Raw genomic sequence first — 21,055 nt, 5'->3', positions numbered from 1 at the left:
AAGTAGGGCAGTGGCTTAAATTGGTTTTTATTTGATAAGATCATCTCAGAGGAAGGTTTAATGTGAACTCAAGATTGATAGAGCTATTCTCAACAGTGATGTCATGACATACTGTGACATCCCTTAAAATTCATTTTAAAAAAGTATTTGTGTATCTTGCTGGGTTTAATTTTCTGATTTAAAAAAGAAAAACTTTTATTTTCATATTAATAGATGATTTAGTTAATGATTTTTGTACTTAGACTGCCCTTGTTCAATTTTAATAGCAAAATAAGACTACCTATAGATGACTTAGATTATTTTTATTCTTTTTCTAGAGTCTAGAATGGTTTTGTAACAGAAATTTCTATCTGTTCTTTAAAGGTTTGGTTAAAATTATCCAGAAAATCATCTAGGCTTGGAGTCTTTAGTTTTGAGGGGAAGTTTTTGTCAACTGATTCAATTAGTATTTAAATGGTTACTGGATTACTTAGATCTATTTTTTTCATTGGTTCAACTTATAATTTATACATTTCTATAAAAGTGTCCAGTTGATGGTAAGCCTATTCATTTTCAAAGTTATCTGCATAAAGAAGCACAAGAATCTTTTGGAGGAGATGAAAATATTCTGTATCTTATTTGTGGTGCTGGGCTCACAGGTATATACATCTATCAGAACTTACCAAACTATATTGTATAGAGATACAGTTTATAGTAAATAAATTATACCTCATAAAGTTGGTTAACATTTATCTGCAGAAAATTATGCATAGAATTTTTTTGTGATTTAAAAAAATTTCCTTCTGTATCTTTAGATATGTTCTTTTTTGTCTTAATATTGTTTGTCTGGGCAATTGCTCTTTCTACTTCATGCATCTTGTTAAAGGTTTGTCCATTTCATTATCTTTTGAATAACTGGCTCTCTGGAAAGAATCCTCAGCATCCTTGCTTTCTTGATCTTTCTGCTACAGTACCTTGCAGTATACCTTCCAAGCACCATATTGTGTGGGTAAATGAAAGCATATGAAAGGATAGGTGACTAAAGGAGGGTACACTTGGGGGCAGAGGCCAGAGTTGAAAGGATGAAATTCCTTCTTTCAAGGTACTTAGTACTGCCAGCTTGTCAGGCTCAGGAGCTATTGAAGGTGGTTTCCTCTGTGCTAATTGATGTGGCTGAAATATCATTTGGTGTCTTTGAAAACTCCCCTAAGAATATTTGAAGAGGGCTTAGCTGGCAATGTGGATACTCATCACCCCTTAGGAACTGGGTTCTGTCACTTTTGCATTCAAGGCCATAATATTAGCTCTTGGTGGATGACCTTCCCTTAACTGTCAGACTAATGAAAATGGGCAGCAGAGTCTGAAAATAATATAGCATCAATTAACTACTAAATAGTAGATATATTTTACTGTCTTGGAATTCATGTGTTTGTTTTGCCAACTAAATATATTTGGCTAGTTATAAATGCAATTTACATTTTTCCTTTTATTTGTTAAAAAAACTAGTCTTCTGGTTTTGAGGGAGCTAATTATACTTAATTGTTTAATGTAAAATCTTTATTACTTTTTATTTTTCTTCTAGTCATAAAATGCATTCAAGAAGAAAATGTCATATTATGTAAAATGGACTATTTCATAATGCAATGCTTATATCTGAATACTAAATATGAGCTGAGGAAGTAATATCCCTATTAAAAGAATATTTAGAGATGCCTCTCAGTTGTCTTGGGACTCATTCAAAATAAGCAGGTGCTGTGCAACAGATGCACCAAAAATGTTGAACATCATTCCCTATCCATATAAGATAATTATGTGTTTTTGAAAACTTGAAAGGAAAACTTATGCTTAGGAAGTCTTACTGAGCAGCCTAATGGGAAATCAATTGTGCTTTTACAGAATGGTGCTGGGGATCAGCAACAAAGTTATTTATCTTAAATTTGAATTAGACCTCCTGGAATTGGAAAAAAGTATGGAGGGTACAAATTTGAGTAAACCATCTTGCTTCCTGTGCTTGCTTGCTTGCTTGCTTGCTTGCTTGCTTGCTTTCTTTCTTTCTTTCTTTCTTTCTTTCTTTCTTTCTTTCTTTCTTTCTTTCTTTCTTTCTTTCTTTCTTTTCTTTCTTTTCTTTTTCTTTCTTTCTTTTCTTTCCCTCTTCCTTCCTTCCTTCCTTCCTTCCTTCCTTCCTTCAGCTATTCAGCCTTCCTTCTTCATTCCACAGCCCTTCCAGCTTTCTTTCTTTCTTTTTCTTTCTTTCTTTCTTTCTTTCTTTCTTTCTTTCTTTCTTTCTTTCTTTCTTTCTTTCAACTCTTTCTTCTTTCTCTTTCTCTCTTTCTCTTTTCTTTCTTCTTTCTTTATTTTATCCTTCCTTCCTTCCTTCCTTCCTTCCTTCCTTCCTTCTTTCTTTCTTTTTCTTTCTTTTTTTCTTTCTTTTCTTTCTTTCTGTACCTGAGATATCTTGTTTGTTTTGTTGATTCTTGGAAATAAATTGGAAACCCAAGACTAAAAGATACTGTATTGTGTAGTTTGCTAGGGCTACCAGCTGCCATAGCAAACCACCACAGATTGCTTGAACAATGGACATTTATTTTCTCATAGTTTTGGAGGCTGGAAGTCTGAGATCAAAGAGTCTTCAGGCTTAATTTCTTCTGTGTCCTCTTTCCTTGGCTTATAGATGGCTGCTTTCTCCCCATGACTACACATGTTGTCAAGGTTTTCTAGAGAAACAGAACCAACAAGAAAACTCTATATATCTTTATCTAATCTCTATTTATCTATCTATCTATCTATCTATCATCTATCTATCTATCTATCATCTATCATGTATCAATCATATATCGAAGGAGAGGGAAAGAGGGAGAGAAAGAGTTATTTTAAGGAATTGACTCATATGGTGTGGAGACTTTGCAAATCCAAAATCTAGTAGGCAAGCAGGCTGGAGATGCAAGAAAAAGTTTCAGTTCAAGTCCAAAGGCAGTAGGCTGGCAGAATTTCTTCTTGCTCAGAGATGGTCAGTCTTTGGTCTACTAAGGCCATTAGCTGATTGGATGAAGTCCACCCCCATCATGAGGGTAGCTTACTTTACTCAAAGTTTGCCAATTTAAATGTTACTCTCATCTAGAAAACATCTTCACAGAGATATGCAGAATATGTTTGACCAAATATCTGGGCACCATGGCCCAGTCAAGATGACACATAAAATTATCCATCACAAATGGTCTTCCCTCTCTACCTATCTGTCCAAATTTCCTCTTCTTATAGAGATGCCAGTCTTTGGATTAAGGCCCACCCTAATGACCTCATTTTAACTTAAGAGTGTATCTCCAAATACAGTTACATTCTGAAGTCTTATGAGTTAGGACTTCAACACATGTATTTTAAGAGAACACAATTCAGCAGATAACAGCCGTTAATTTAAAAGTAACCATAAATAGAAAGACAATAAATGGAAAGGAGAAAACAGTCTTCCTAATACTGAAAATGTGTTATTTCCTCCATCTTTAGGATACTCATATAAATCAGTTAACTGGAATGGAAAGTAACTTTTTTTTATATATTCACATTTCTGCAACTTAGAAATCAATTTTATTTTTCTTTGCCAAGGTTTCTTACATTACCACAATAATTAGACATTAGATTTTTTTAATTTCTTAATTTCTTATTCTAGTTATATCTGTATTTCTACCTATTTTCCTTTTGTGTTTTTAAATTTCAGATTAGAGCACATGTAAGATGTTTTTATATTAAATTATGAACTAATTTGAAGTTGCTATTAAAACAGAGCCACTTTCCTCTTTTTCTGGCAATATAAGAAATAAACAATGGGAAAATTACTGATAAAAATGAAGGGGAAAATTAACAAGAAAATGTAAAATGAAGACAAATCAGAATACACACTTTCAATAGTTCTCTCAAGTCATAAATGTAATCTTACAACATTATCTCTTATGTTTTATATCGTTATGTTTGTATCACATATCAGTATCTTATGTCTGTCATATTTTTAAAATCCATTTAACTAAAGAGTAAAATGCTTCCCTATCTTTGATACTGAAGAAATGCTTCTGTTATCTCTCTTTTTTGCAGATAACAAAGAGGTTTTCCTTTCCAAAGCAATTCACAAGTCCTTCATAGAGGTTAATGAAGAAGGCTCTGAAGCTGCTGCCACCTCAGGTGCCAAGTTTTCTAAAATCTTCTACCTTTTCTAGATTTGTATTTTTGAAGCAATCTTGGGTAGGGGATCAGAGCCATTTTTAGAACCAAGCCAAAAAACTGACTCTGTTCTGGCTCTACTGTAACTTAGAAGTTTAGCCGATGCTGACCCCAGCTAGAATTTTCTAAGTAGACTACGAAGCATTTCACTCCTCCCGTGCCCCGTGCAAAGTGACTCCCTCTCCTGTTTTCCCTCTAATGAGAGGCAGGAGGATATTGGCAGCTCTGTAGAATAGATTTTCCGGCTGTGCTGCCTGTTTCAATATTTTAAATATTGCCCTGCTGCCCATTTAAACATTTTTCTCTTACTTAATTACTTGTGGAAGTTAGTTTTTAATTTTGTCAGAGAAAAGTTTTGATTTTTTAAAAGCACATATATAAACAAGAGTATATGATGGTGTGTAATAATAATACTAATAAAATTTTAATTTTAAATAAATAATTCAAAAAAATTGACATAAATCACATGTGTAAAGCAAAATGGCAAATGTCCCTAGTCATTTTGATCATTCTAACTAACCTAGTTAAGTGAGAATGATTTTTTTGTTGCCTTTTTTCCCTCCTTTTATTTGTTTGGATTTGTTTCAATCTCATCATCAAGAATTTTAGTCAAATTTCCACCCCCACATAAAATGTAACATGTCATATTTGCACGCATTATTTCTACCTTTGCATAAATTTGTCCATTAAAAGTATAGCACCAGTTAAAGTATTTTTAGGAGAAAATAGAAACACAGTAGTCTCAGGCATCAAGAAAGCTTAAAATCTTACATTATGTAATGGTGACCTTTTTCTGACAATTGAATCACCCTGCAGCAAGTATAAAACGATCATCCATAATAAGGATCTCAAGGAAATTCAGTTTCCCAGCCATAGGAAACACATTGCATCTCTCACTGCTATTTTCCCTTTAATCACTGCCATTCTGGCCACTTACTAGAAGCCTGGTGATTTGCTATATAAATTCAGACAAGTAATGATTTAAGAATATAAAGAAATTCTTAGTTTTTCTTTGGGGGTGGATGTTCTTTCTTTCTTAACTCAAAGGGCATTATAGTAAAGCCATGAGCATTTATCTGAGACCAAGGCTAAAACTTCTGTAACAGGCAGAATAAATTGTCCTATTATTTTTGGTGTGGTAGAGATAGGAAACCATGTATGGTGTCATGGTGTGTGTGTGTGTGTGTGTGTGTGTGTGTGTGTGTGTGCATGTCTTGGCGTGTGTGTGTCTGTGTTTAAAGTCAAGTAGAAATGTCAGCACCTTTATAATTTTTCTTAAGTCTTCAAAATCGTGTTCTCTGTAAACTATTCCTTTTCATTAAACATAGATGATTTGCAGAAATTACTCATAAGTCCCTGCACATCTATAGACATGTAATTGCTTTTTCTCTGCACTGTAGGAATGATTGCAATTAGTAGGATGGCTGTGCTGTATCCTCAAGTTATTGTCGACCATCCATTTTTCTTTCTAATCAGGAATAGGAAAACAGGTAAGTCTGTTATGGGAACAGACTTTTTAATAGGTTAAAAAATAATTTTTAAAAATTGAGAACATTTTCCACATTATTTATCAGATAATTTCTAATGTTCAAATGATTTGTTAAATGAAATTAATTTATTAAATTTTCATTTTTTAGAACATTGCTAATTATAAGCAAGAAGGGAAATAAATATCTCTTTTTGTTGTTTATCCCCTCTTTTGTTCACATCCAACCCAAAACAGGTACAATCCTATTCATGGGACGAGTCATGCATCCTGAAACAATGAACATAAGTGGACATGATTTTGAGGAACTTTAATCATTTCATTTGAATAACAATGGAAATAGTAACTACGCACATTATGTTTGCAACTGGTACATATTTAAGATTTGTGTTTTACAGTATATCTTGAGATAATATTTAAAATAGCTCCAGATAAAAACAGTGTATGTAAACTATAGCCAATTTGTTAAGAAATGTCATCAGTATTATTGAGGTGATGGTCTTGTCATGTCATTGTGTTTGTTGTGCTGGTATTTAAAATAAAAGTACGTATCGAACATGTGAACAGCTCTGTTTTTCATTTTGGAAGCTGTGATATAAAGATACCTCTAGGTGAAATTTGGAAACAGTTATGTTTCTAGACATCTTAAGTCTTTCATAATCATGTAGAATCAAAGCACCAAAGAAAATTAACATCATACACTTATATATAACAAGCAGTAACAAGTGAGATGAAGACTGGTACTCTACAAAAATTCTAATTGTTTTTTCTCTAAAGACAGTGTAAAAGAATGCAAACTGAACATCTTCTGTATGGCTCATGGCAAAATGCATTAGATTATAGATATAGTTTATTTACCATGTCTTTTAAAATCCACTTGATTTCACAATCCTGATGTAGATTACAGCCTGGTAGATCACCATGTTTTGCTGATGCAAGTAAAATCTAAACTAGAACCAAGTTTTCAAAAGCCCCCAAATAAGCCATATTAGCACGTTAATAATAAAAAATGCCCTTTGGTGTGTCACCAGAGAATTAACTAGAAAAAAAATGCTGGGATTTTAGGTCAAGATGATAGAATAGGAAGATGCTGTACTCACCTCCTCTCATGGCAACATCAAAATTACAACTAAACTACAGAACAACCATCATTGGTAATTGCTTAAATTCTAGCTGAACAGAAGTCTTACAACTAAGGACATACAGAGGAAGCCACCTGAAGACTGGTAGGAGGGGTGGAGACTAGAACTGGGCTGGTCCTACATCTGCATATGGCAGTTAAAAATTGGGAGGGATGTCTCCACTATGGAGGTCCCTCCAAAGGAATTAGGAGCCCCAACCCTACACCACACTCCCCAGCCCTGGGTTCTAGTGCCAAGAAGAGAATATCCCATAACTTCTAGCAGAGATTGTGGCTGAGTGAGATGGAGGGCTACGGGGGTCCCAGGAGTTTCTCTTAAAGAGTACATACATGGACTTACTTGCTGATTAACTCACTCCCTCTGAATTCCAGTGCTGGAGCAGCAGCTTGAAGGGTGCCAAGGACATATGGGGAGGAACTGCCTTATGTGGCTTTAGGGCGAGGGCTGGAAGGGCAACTTTTTCCCAGATGAAAGTGCTGGCAGAATCTGTTGTATCTTAGTTGAGCCCTCCCTGCTCCCAGCCTGCAGATGCAGGCAGGCACCATATCTGAGCCCTGGTGATTCCCTGATACCCCCACCCCACCCAAATTGCAGCCCACCCAAGCCACTTTCAGTGGTTTTTCCACACAAATGGCCTGTCTTGGCTCATGCTGCAAACTTCCTAAAATCTCTCAAAGGTTCACAAAACCCAAACAAGCAGCATCTGGCCTCACTGTACCCTGTACATCTTTCTGAGCAGCCCCAAACCCAACACTAGCAGCAGCCGGCCTCAGTTTATCACTTCGCCTCCAGAGACACCTCCCAGTGTGGGTGGTGGCCATCTGTAGATTGCCTGGTAGCTCATGACAGGTGGCCCCAGACAAGACACAGTCTGAAGCTGAAGTTTGCTTGCAAAGGGGCCCTTCTCAGGAGGCCCCAGAGCTGGCACACCTGATGGCTGGCTTCAGATTTCAAAACAAAAGCTATAACATGAAATAAAGGACCCAGTAATTCCACCTCTGGTTATTTATTGGAAGAAACCCAAAACATGATTTTAAAGGAACATATAAATTCACATATTCATTGCGGCATTATTTACAGTAACCAAGATATGGAGGCAACTTGAGTTATCTATCAATATTTGAAAGGATAAAAAAGAGGTGGTACATATATACAATGGGATATTATTCAGCCACAAAAAAAGAATGAAATCTTGCCAGCTGTAACAACATGGATGGACCTAGAGAGTATTGTGCTGAGTGGAGTAAGTCAGACAGAGAAAAACAAATGCCATATGTATTACTTACATGTGGAATCTAAAGAACAAAATAAACAAACAAAACAAAAATTAATAGATACAGAAGACATTGTGATGGTTGCCAGATGGGAGGGGTGTTTGGGGGACAGGTGAAAGAGGGGAAAAGATTAAGAAGTACAAATTGGTAATTATGAGATAGTCATGAGGATGTAAAGTATAGCATAAAAAATATAGTCAATAATATTCTAATAAATATATATAGTGCCAGAGAGGTACTAGATTTATCTGGGTGTTTACTTCATAAGTTATGAATCTTTAATCACTGTGTTATACACCTGAAACTATTGTAATATTATGTGCCAACTGTAATTTAAAATTTTTTAGAAAAAGAAAAACTGTTGATACAGATACCAGAAACTGGCAGGTTACAGGCTGAATGTTGTCCACAGAGATGTTCTTGTTTGTTCTGTGTGGGAAGTTTTTACCTTTTGAACTTGAATGTCTGTAATTGGGGTATTACGTTTTTGTTTCTCTCATTGGTTACCTGATGACTCCTGGATGCATTTGTGTTTGAGATCTCTGGTGAGTTATAAATACTTTGCAGGCTTTATTGGTCTTATTTTCTAGAACAAGAAGTAGTTGATTCCAGTGGGGTCAGTGTCAACTTCTTAAGATCTCTAGTAAATTACTTTGTTACCCTTTGGCTGAAATAATGGTATTCCTTTGAGGGGTGGGGAATAAAAAGAAAGAATGCTCTCATTGTGTTCCATGAATAGAACTAGGCACATTTAATACTAAATTTCTGGTTCTGTGAATAATGGTTTCAGAAAAAGTTTGAAACATTTCAAAATTTAACAGAAACAGTTTGCATGTAACTTTCTTGTGTATTAGGTATTTTGCTGTGATTTGGAGTTGTTAACAAGGATTGATATTATCATTAACTTTGACTCTGTTAAAGAGAGTTGTGGTTTGGGGAAACCAGGCCTGACCCCAGACCTACTGCATTTTAAAGTCTGAGGAAAAACTTGAAAATCTGTTTTTTAACAAATTCCTTTGGCAATTTTGTTAGACACTAAATCTTGAATAATGCCAAAATAAAGGATACATGTAGAATATTTACTTATATACTAGTTGTTTAGACATAATTTATAGAAAATTAGGTCATCAAAGAAGTATCCCAAATTAGTGCTTCTGAAGTTTACATGTATTGGCATTACCTGGGGATTGCAATGAAGACTATCATTTAGTAGGTCTGGGGTAGGACCTGAGCACCTGCATTTCTAACAACTCCCAGGTAATACCAACACTGTTGGTCCATGGACTCAGTTTTGTAGCAAAACTACACTTAACATAAAGTTACATGTTTGATGTTTTTATACACAGAAGCAGAAAATCTGTGTAATTTTCATACAACTTGGAAAGATTTGAAGAACTGGAGTAGTAGTCTACATTAAAAATGGAGTGTACTTATACAAACAGAGAAAAAAATGATTTTACTCTAAAGCTTTCCTCCCTCTATTATATACTGTAGAAAAATACAGACTTCCTTGGCATATTAGAACACTTGAAATATATTCTTAAAAAATATAGAGGCATTTATAGGCAAGGCCCACAAAAGAATTTATGAATACCCAAGGATATGATACTTAATATTGAATCTTTTACAGCTTATAGTCTCAGAAAGCGTACGGTTTATTCATAAAGCTGAGGTTATTATAGAACAGTCCTCTTGTTTTCATTTGTAATTTATACAGACTGGGTAACTGATAATTGATTCAGTATTGTTATTCTGAGTTTATGATATTCTTCATCACCGGATCACTATTTATTAAGCATTACCTATTTGCGGTATCTATATGTCTATTTGTCAACTAAATCAATAACCTATGAGGAAGAATAAACATTATTAGACAAGCGTGTGGGTTTTATAAAACCCAAAATACATTTTTTTAGCTAGTGTAACATTGAACTCTACCTTTCAAAATGCTTACCTTAAAATAATTTAATACAATTTAGATGTCCCTTAAATAAGTCCTTGTTATTAGCATGTTTATGGAGTACTTAAAAACGGAATACTTGATTGCACCAAATTTTACCTATTGCTTGTTTATATATGTATATAGAGATATATAGAGATATATTACATAGGAATATAGATATTTTCTTTATCCATTCATACATTCATAGGCACTTAGGTTGTTTCCATATCTTGGCTATTATGAATAATCTCACAATAAACATGGGAGTACAGATATCTGTTTGAGATACTGATTTCACTTCCTATATATTTTAGATCTTAATCTCTTATCATATATGTGGTTTGCCAATATCTTCTCCTACTCTGTAGGTTGTCTTTTCATTTTGTTGACGGTTTCCTTTGCTGTGCAGGAGCTATTTAATTTGATGTCGTCCCACTTGTTATTTTTTCTTTTGTTCCCTATGCATTGATGTCATATCCAAAATTATTGCCAGGACCAATATCAAAGAACTATTTCTCATGTTTTCTTCTAGAAATGCAAACATAGAGAAAACGATACTTAGTCCAGATGCTTTGTTTCATATCAACCAATGAAATTATTCTTGAGGGAATTTTGAAGACTCTACATGCACATAAACATAGCTTATGGAAAAATTCTGTGTCTTATGAAGACAGCTATTTTCACAGAAGAATAGGTTTAATTTTATTTTTTATTAACTACTTTGGTTCAAAATAAACGAAACATGTACTTTCCTTTGTCCAAATTTACTCTTTATTATATATTAAGTATAGATGAACTTTTCCTCTCTTTGAAAATTGCAGTTTTTGTTTATTTGGAATAATTAAGTGGTTATTTGTGAGATAGGGCACGTTCCAGAAAGTGTTACTTTTGCAGTTATTACAGCTTCTAGCTGATATAGCAGTTTTTTCTCTTCCTCAAATAGACAATATTTCATCTTGCTCCTTTTCCAAAAGTTTTATGATAATTCACAAATATATAAATCTGACATTTGTTCACACAATTGCTCTTTGCTCTGTCTATTATTCAAGAAAAATTGCTGATGGAGAGATTACCTTTTTCCACATGATTGAATGACCCCCTTCTTTTGGTGTTTTCTGTTTAAATATTTATAACCGCATACCTACGGGGAAAAAATGGGCTGTGGAATGACAGAGAACCAAGTTTAAACACCAGATCTACCACTTACTAGATGCCTATTCTTGGAACAAATTGTTTATTTTTTAACTATGTATTTAAATAACACTCACTTCATAGGATTATATTAATTATTAAATGACATAATGTATATGAAGAATATAAGCAGTACTTGACACATGGCAGTCACTCATAAAAGGCTAGCTATTAGCATTAATTAAAATGACCATATTTCAGTTCTACTATGGCACATCATTTTTCACATTTTAACATTTATAAAAATGGAGCGATCGATGGTGGTAAAGGTAGCAGTCATGACTATAGATGCATTGTCTGTGCATACAGTAATATTGTTGCATGAAGATTGTCTAACTGTAATCCCTTGGCTTTTCAGTCAACAAAACATTTGAGAAAGAATCATCATGACTATTTGAAAAAGCATTGTAAACCTTGTTTATTATCTCAAAAATGTTTCATTGATTTTTCTTTAAGATAAGTGCCAGTTTCAAAACTTGTCAATAATTTAGAAGAAAGTACTAGTGACAAAAGTTGCATTCTAGGCATGACTGTATCACCAATGCTCTTAGTGGCATAGAGGAAAATAGTATGGGCAATCATGAACATCACAGAAAGTGACTTGGAGCTGGCCTCTGTGTTTTAAAAACATTGTATTTGCTTATATTTTAATTGTAAAATATATGTAAATATGATATATAATAAAATGTATTTAAATAAGTCTAAAAGGTGTACTTAATATTTTGAATGAGTTTAAAATAATTATATTCAACGTGTCATAGTAGTTTACTAACAGTAACTTTTTTCTGTTTTAGTAGTACATAAAACAAAGGAGTATCTTACGATCAGTGTCTTGAGTTGGAAAATAGCATATTATTCATAGCAAGACTTGTGAAGGGATCATATTTATTACAGTACAGAGCAAGTGGAATCATTGTCACCTATAATTTCCAAAAGGTATGTCTATCGTTGGCTATCAGAAGGGTTACTTAGAAGATCAAATTCCGAAAAAGAGGAGGGAGAAAATGAAGGAGGGCGGAGAGGAAGAAGGAGATATAAAAGCAAATATTCACAAGCTATTTGCACATGGCAATTATTTTCAGTGAAAGACTCTTCAGTACCTGAAGTGGACTAAACTTGGTTACTAAAAAACATCTGAAATAATTCTGACATTCGCTGTGTAGAAGTGAACATTAATGACTGCAATGTGTGTGTGTGTGTGATCAGGGCAGAGTGGGAGAGTGGGAATCTTGAATCCAGTTTGTCTTTTTTTAAATTACATCTCAATGTAGCTTAATAGCATTCTCACTTTACACACGGTACATGCTAATTAGAGGCAGTCCATGAAGAGGCCGATCACTTTTAGATTCAAATGGCAGAGGTTTAATTTTGCCCTAATTTTTTTTCTTTTAATAAAATTCTATCCTCCAGTAAGACCGTTTTAATTAGCTGGTCTTAACAATCCATAGAAGCTATGATCACACACTATTTCCATAGCAGCAGACTTTTAATTTTTAGTTTTATTGTTTTCACATGGATCAAATTACAAACCAATTTCCAGGGCATTTTCTATGTCATAATGGTACCAATGGAAGAAAATTTAAAATAAATGCTAGATCTTGATAATTTCTAAAGAATATGTTTTTCTAATTGAAAATTTTCAGAAGTATTTACTAGAATGAAATAAAGTAGAATGCATTTTGTTCATTTTGTTCATTTCTACTTCAAATAATAGTTTCTGGATTATTAAATTGATATATTACATTAATAAAGCTAAATTCTTTAACAAGAACTAAAGTATTAGGTATTTACCTGGGCAAATTTTAAAAGGGAAAATTAAATGCCACAAGATGTCACTATAATCCCAATAAATTGATAAGGGTAGTAACCACTTTTATTTCAACATTTAAAGAAGTTAGGTGGCTGCATACTCATATTGAATTCTACATTTGTTTGCTTCTGCACATAACATTGCAAAAGAAGTTGCTTATTTATTGATCCACAGATCAATAAGAAAAAGAAAAAGGTGGAAAAAAATTACACTAATGAAAAATAAAGATACAAGAAAGCCTATGAGTTTATCTTGTCAGCTAGAAGTTCTTTCCCCACTGGCAAAGCATTTTTAGACTCCCAAACCTAGTCTCTGGAGTTAGGAAAATGGCTTTTTACCTTTGGTAGGCCACAACCAGACTTCCCCATGGAAAAGCCCAGGGTAGGCATAAATGGCAAACTCGTTGGTACTAAGGTTCAGGCCAAGGTAAGAGAGCTTATTCCAGTCCTGGTACAGAAAGAATTTTTATGCTCATGACTTGAATATTATTATAAAGTGACAGAGTTCCTAAGTAGTAGATTTATAGCCATGAACAGATATAAATCTGTTTCTGAGCAATGACCTGCCTGGGAATATATGGGAATAAGTTCACAGTCCTCATGCTCCTCCAGCTTTGGGGACATCTCCCGCCATGAATGTCACTGAAACCACAAACTCTTGTACAACCTCTATACGGGAGACAGGAAATACTGTGTCCACCCATCCGCATCTGACGTTGTTTATAGCCTTTGTACTTCTTCTTTGCTTTTTGAGGAATAAACTCAAGAATTGGCATCCTAAACTAGGTCCAAGTCGTACCCATATGCACTCTGCAACCTCAACCAGTTTCTGTGGCCTGGTCTAGTACTTGCTATGGCTTCCTCTTAAAGTAAAAATTTTAGTTACTGTCAAACAGAAGATATTTTCTTTGGAGAACTGAACTTTTTACATTTAAAGTTAATTATAAAAAAGCCTCAAAGGAAAAAAAAAAAACAACAACCAACAATCCAATTACAAAATGGACAGCCATGTATAGATGGTCAACAGGTACATGAAAAAGTGCTCAACATCACTAATCATCAGGAAAATGTAAGTCAAAACCACGATGAGCTATCAACTTCACACCTATTAGAATGGCCATCAAAGATAAACGATATGATTATTGGTGAGAATGTGGAGAAAAGGAAAATATTATGCACTGTTGATGGAAATGTAAATTGGTGCAGCCACTCTGGAAAACAATATGGAGTTTCTGCAAAAATTTGTAAGTAGAACTACTTTACGATCCAATGAATCCAGTTCTTATTAAATATCCAAAGGAAATGAAATCACTGTCTCAAATGAGATAGTCCCTCATGTCCACTGCAGCATTATTTACAATAGTCAAGACATATGGAAACATCCCAAGTGTCTATATGTAGATAAAGAGGTATATAAAATGTGATACACACACACATACACAATGGAATATTATTCAGCCAGAAAAAAAAGTAGAGAATACTGCCATTTGTGACAACATGGATGGAGCTTTTGAGGGTATTATATTAAATGAGATAAATCAGACAGAGAAAACTACTATGTATGATCTCACTTAGATGTGGAATATAAAAAAACTGAACTCATAATATCAGAGAACAGACTGGCAGGTGCCAAAGTCTGGGAATTTGAGTTGGGGAAAATGGTGAAGGTGGGCCAAAAGTATTAAAAATAATCGAACCCAACAGTTCATAGGAAGAGAAAAGATAGGACTAGCCTTGTGGCCAAAAAAAAATGGCTAACTTTTCGCCACTGGCTCCTTTTTTTCCTTTGCACACAGCATATCCTAGGTTGCTTTGCAATTGAGTGTAGCTAAGCAACTAAATTCTGGTGAAAGGTATGTAAGCAGACATGTATGTCATTTCATTATTCTTCAGCTCTTTCTCTCCCTTTACCTGCTAGCTGAGTGCAGAATGTCCAGAGGCCCTAGGTGCTAGAAGGTAGGAGCCTGGGACCCTGAGCTATCACTTGGAGAAGAGATGTCAGAATTGCCACGGGCCCAGGAACACTCATGGTGTCTCTGCATGAGTAACAGCTAAAACTTGTATAGTTAAGCCACTAAATTTGAGTCTATTTGTTTATTATAGTCTTTAGCCTATTGTGATTTCCAAGCATATACATGACTGATTTATTCTCATAAGAATGCTCTATACCTTTTTATTTTTATCTAGTTTTCTTTTCCTTGACATTTGATCAAAATAGTACACTATGGAATATACTTATCCCAGATCACAATGCGGTTTCCAATTAGCAAGACACATTTACTTTAATGTTTGTGATCTTTGTGAGGTTGCTCTCACTAAAAATTGTTGAATGATGCAGGACATTATTTTCAAGAATTTTTAGGTGCTAGAACCTTAAATGGCCTTCTTTGTGCAGGTCTAGTGGGTCAACAAAGAGGAATTGATTAGATTATTACCACCTCTCTGCTTCTGACTCCAAGAACCAAATACTTGAAACTGGCTTTTAGTTCCTGAATCAGTCTGCCTCAGGACACTGTATCTTTTACTTGATTCTCTCTTTTACTGAGGAGCTCTGAACAGCACTGAAGAAGAGACCTGTTGTCATAAATAGCATTATTTCATTTTTTCTTATGACTGAGTAATATTCCATTGTATATATGTACTGCATCTTTATCCAATCATCTATCGAAAGATACTGTGGTTATTTCCACATGGATGGATCTCAAGGTTATCATGCTAAGCAAAATAAGTCAGAGAGAAAAAGTTGAGAACCATATGATTTCACTCATATGTGGGATATAAAACTGAAAGCAACAAACAAACAAACAAAAGTCATAGACACAGACAACAGTATAGTGGTTACCAGAGAGGAAAGTAGAGAAGTGGAGGTAGAAAAGGATAAAGGGGGTCAAATATATGGTGATCCAAAGAGATTTGACTTCGGGAGGTGATTACACTCTGCAATAAAAATATGACATATTGAATTGTACACTTAAAACCTATATAATTTTATTAACCAATATCACTTTAATAAATTTAATAATAAAGTAAAGAAGAGATCTAACTGACTGATGGTCCTCCAATGACTTCAGGCTGAAGCTGCTACAGGTATCAATCTTTAAACTCATCATCTCTTCCCAGATCTGAGCCACTAAGAAAAGCAGCCAGGCAGTATAAAATATTCTCTTAATGAATGTTTATTCACTTAATTTATTCACCACTGACTGAGCACCTACCAGTGAGGGCACAGAGAAGCAAATGAACTTGGCTCAACCCCTACCCTCAGAGGGCTTACACTCATGTAGAAAGAGGTCGAGGGGAGAAACAGAAATGTATGTAGGTAGTCAAGATCCTGTGCAAGATGTGTGTTAGAGGGAAGCTCAGAGTATTTGTCAAAATTAAATTGAGCTGTATGAACTTAAGATTTGTGCTTTTTATTGCATGTAATAAAATACATTTTAAAGTATATCTTTAAAAAAGGAGACTATTAAACTGTTTCTAAAATAGCATTTGTTATTAGCATCCCCCTTCCTTTGTGGCAAGGAACACTTCCTCTAGAATTGTTTTCGTACTGCACTTATTGAAATATATTTACTTGTTATTTCAGATTTTTAGTTCAGGCCTTTATTTTCTCTTAAAAATCAAGATGTTTACTGATCCTTTATAAACTAACCTACTTTGCGGGTATTTATGGCATTCTCACTTCACAGGCATAACACAAATTAAAACAGTGCTAAAATACTTTGAAAAAATAACATGTTATAGAAACTCTAAATGAAAACAGAACAGATGAGAAGAGGCTGGCAGGCAGTTTAGCAGTTTTGTGTGCATTTTCCCCCTTGAGAGATAAACTGAGTTCAAGCTATCCATATAAGAACTAAGCTCTGAGAATAAGTTTCAAAATCAGAACAAATAAAACCCTGAAACCCAAAATGTCAAGCAAAAGAAACAAATAAAATCAATAGTCTAAAACAAACTATCTGCCCCAAATACTATAGTGGCAACAACAAAAATAGAACAATTTTAAATTAAAGTATAGGAAAATAACAGGTCATCAAATATTTTTTAAGTGTTAAAATCCTGACACATTCAGTAAATACTATGAGTAACATATCTGGTAGTATGACTGTGTATGTTTACAAGGCAGACATTAAATTTTTGAAAGTGGGAAAAATATAATTAGTGGTCCCTTCAAATGGTGACTATGAGCTTCAACCCTGACCGAGATTACTTTTTTATTTCACATTGTTAAAGAAAGTATGACTATTGCTAGGATTTGGCATGAGTCTCAGATGTGGCAAAGTAAACAGTATGGAAAATTCACCTGTGCACATCTCAGGAACAAAGTTATCTGTGTATTTAAACTTCCAGCTAACCTTTAAAGGCCTCCCAGGATGCCTAGTACATTCTAAGGCAATGGAGGTACAAATGCTTTCTGCTAGAAGCTCCCAAATAATTATTTGTTTACACTTAAAGAGAACCTAGTTCAACTCCGCATCTTATGGCTAAGGAAACAGAGACCCAGAGAGGTGCAGCTTCCCCCAACATAAGCATCGTTATCAACTTCATCACCGTGTAGACACTTAATGTGTGCTCTCTCTGTGCTGACCACTCTGCTTTATACATGTTGCATCATATCATCCTCTTACAATCCTAGGTGCTATTTCATCCTCTTTTATTAATGAGGAAACTGATGCTTGAAGCAATTGTGCTCAGGGTCACCCTGCTAAAATTTCGATCCTGGGCGTCCTTCTTCAGAGCCAGCATTCTTAATCTTTGCACCAACTGCACATTGGTTGTGGTTTCAGAGTCAAAACCTAGGACTCAAGACTACCAAGCATAGTCAGCGCAGTTATTATGCAATTTGTCACATTTTAGGCATTTAAAGATATTGTTGAACAAATGAATAAATAAAAATTAAATGCATAAAACATAGTACTATGTCTCCACAGATTTATCTGCAATGAATTTTCACCAACACATTTGAAAGAGTAGTTCCATTTATACAGTTATTTAGACATCAGTTTTGTTTCCTTTCAAAGTTACCTCTATATTTTAATGACTATTTAAACAGAAAATAAAACAAGACAGTTTGGAGAGGGAAAATGTGCGTTACCTACAAAGAAGTTGTTACCTGAGAACATAGCTGAGATATATTAATGTATGTTGAGGAAAATAAGAATAAATGTAAACATCGAAGAAATAATAAATGATAAAACTGAAACTATATACTTTTAAAGAATTAATATAACATCAACTTTTTAAAATTTCTAATTATTTCTATTTACTGATATATAATGATATATATTTATCATATGATGATCAATGATATGGACATATATGTATATATACATATATATACAGATATATTTCTCCAAATGGGCACTGATTTATGTGCCAATATATTGCCATCTGATACTTCTTTATTGAAGCTTTAATGTCATCTAGTAAGTATTGAGTAAAAGGGCTAGCAGGGGAAATACAAATCTGTTGAAATCTACCATAATCACGCATCTCAGATTTTTTAGGAAACACCAATTTGAAGTATTTATTCTGCCCGCACCTTTTACTATAAAACACCCAAGTGTTTCTGAAACTTTTACATTTTGACACCAATATGCCCTCTCCCAGACTTTCCCTCAAAGCCAAAAATCAATATATTCAAATCCATTGTAGTTAATAAATATTTCCTGGCCGTCCATTATGTGTCAAGCCCCTAGGTTAGAGGAATGAGTACCAGTACTACTCTAGGGTTCAGAAAAATAAGTCGCTTGGTGTCAATTGAATGAATTATACATTAAAATTCTGTTGACCTTTAAAAAAGGCTAAAGTTTTTTGGGGTTTTTTTGCCAGATATGTGATTGCTCGAGAAACTTCCATTGAAAAGAGGCTTAAATAGGTTTCTGCTTTTTCTTTCTAAATTCTTCTTAGTATTTTGGAGAGTAAGGGTTTTTTAAAGCTATAAATGAAAGAATTTTAAGTTATGAGTTTAAACAGAGTTCATCTCTATATCTATGGCTATTTGCATTTTGTTGGCAAAATCAGATAATTCTTACAAGATAGTCCAGCCAAATATATTTTTTGAATCCCATCAGGTCATATTTTTTCCACCACTGCTTAATAATTTCAGTAACTTTTGTGATTTTTGTAAAAATGATATCAATTTATCATATAAAATATGAACTAAATGTCCATCAAAACAGGAATAAATGAATAAATTACCAGAGATTCATACAATAGAACACTATGTATCCGTTAAAGAAAATAAACTAGAGTTTCAGGAATTAATGTGAAAAAAGTCTCAAAAACATAGTATTGAGCAAAAAAAAATATATAATACCATTTCTATAAAAATTTAGGCCATATGAAACAGTACCATATAGTACTAAATGGATGTACATAGTAAAAATGTAAAAGCCTATGTGGATTGATAAACAGAAAATACAGATGTGGACATGGAGAGAAAAAACTAGAAATGAGATCAAGGAAGTGTATCGAAGGATGATGTCAAACGTACCTATACTACAGTCTAACAATTCCCTTCAGGCCTAAAGTTTAGGTGATTCTAGGCCTCATCTGCCTTTCCTAAAAGGTCTCAGTGCTGATGGCCTTTAGTCTAATGTTAGAAAGTTGTCTCCTATAATTAATTTTTTTAAGTTATTTAAAGTAGAAAAGTAATTCCTGACCCTCTTATTTCCTTATGGTTTAAAGTGCAAATCTAATAAATCCGAAAAAAAACAACAAAAAATACAGAAAAAATAAAAGAAAAGGAAAAAAAAAACACTTCTAAAGTTGGCAGTAAAATGTTAAGACTTGGCACCTTGAATTTTCAGTTCTGGAATGTTTGTTACATTATACTTTATACTTTTTGTGTGTTTGAACTATGTCATAATTTTAAAAAGCAAGTTGTTGAAGATAGAAATAAGAACATTTTTTTTAAAAAGTTCTAACAAGCCGAAAGGAGAAATTAATTTTGTTGTTATTCTGTCATCATAGTTCCACCATTCAGAAGTAACCATGTCTACATTTTGGTGTGTATTCTACAGTCATATGTGTGAGAATGACACCATACATTTTGCTAGCATTTAAAACAATTATGTTGTAGACATATTTTCAGATATTAAATATTTATCTTTACATCTTTCTCAAACATTTCATTGTATGTTTATAACATGCTTTATTTAATCAATTCTCCCTTTTTAGAAATGTAGACTATTTTAATTTTCATAATTTTAAATAATGTTTTAATGCATGTTCTTGTACATGTATTTTGTATTGTAACCATGATAATTTCCTTGAAATATAGTCTTATAAGCAAAATTTCTGTGTCAAAATTATACACAATTTTTTAGGTTTAAAATGTGTTTAGAAATTATTCTCCAAGAAAGGTTATATTAAGTTGTTTCAACAGAATATGAGATCTCATGCTCTCAAAATAGTACTTATTATTTTAAAAAATCTTTAATAGTTACATGAAATGGAATTTTACTCTTTTTACTTTTGCAAATTTCTTTTCCATGTCTTTTGCCTATATCTTAATTAAGATGTTTATCTTTCTACTTATAGTTTCATGAGATTTTTATATTAAATATATTAACCTTTTCTCGTATGTTGTGAATATTTCCTCTAAGTTGTGTTTTTGCCTTTCATTTTAGTTTAGAGTGTTTTAATGTCTTAAATTTTATAAATTTAAATCCATCAATATATTTGTTTATGTTTTCTGCTTATATGCTTAATTTTTATGTATTCCTTAGCATTTCTGTTTCCTATTTAATCCACATAGAGTTTATTTTAGTATATTTGGGCATACGGTACAAAAAATCTAATTCGATCATTATTATATATTATTATTAATAGTTGACCAAGTGTTTCAAAAGCATTCATTGACTAATTCAGCTTTGATGTGCTAACTTGAAATTTTCAATACTTACTTTTTATAGATCCTGTTTGTGAATTTTCTGTTCTCTGTCCATATTCAAAAACAATAAGTTTTTCTACAAAAAAAGATATTTCTAATACATTTTTGAAAAAAACTTTAAAAATA

General features: G+C 33.5%; 1 protein-coding gene across 2 annotated transcripts in view; it reads left to right on the top strand.

Moving 5' to 3' along the window:
• The window catches only part of SERPINI1 (serpin family I member 1), a 65,710-nt gene extending 59,472 nt beyond the window's left edge, over positions 1-6,238 (top strand). Inside the window, exons 7-9 of one of the 2 annotated variants that reach the window (XM_039858023.1) lie at positions 4,063-4,149; positions 5,589-5,678; positions 5,912-6,238. In XM_039858023.1, the coding sequence (XP_039713957.1) occupies positions 4,063-4,149; positions 5,589-5,678; positions 5,912-5,988 (254 nt within the window). In that variant the 3' untranslated portion in view covers positions 5,989-6,238. The remainder of the gene's footprint in view (positions 1-4,062; positions 4,150-5,588; positions 5,679-5,911) is intronic. The other variant, XM_039858025.1, reaches the window with a different exon arrangement.
• The last annotated feature ends 14,817 nt before the right edge of the window (positions 6,239-21,055 follow it).

The sequence above is a fragment of the Pteropus medius genome, unplaced genomic scaffold (genome assembly GCF_902729225.1).
Source record: "Pteropus medius unplaced genomic scaffold, Ma_sr-lr_union100, whole genome shotgun sequence".
NCBI classification, from domain to species: Eukaryota; Metazoa; Chordata; class Mammalia; order Chiroptera; family Pteropodidae; genus Pteropus; species Pteropus medius.
The sequence above is the reverse complement of the archived record's forward strand: the minus strand, read 5'-3'. Positions and strand labels throughout refer to the sequence as shown.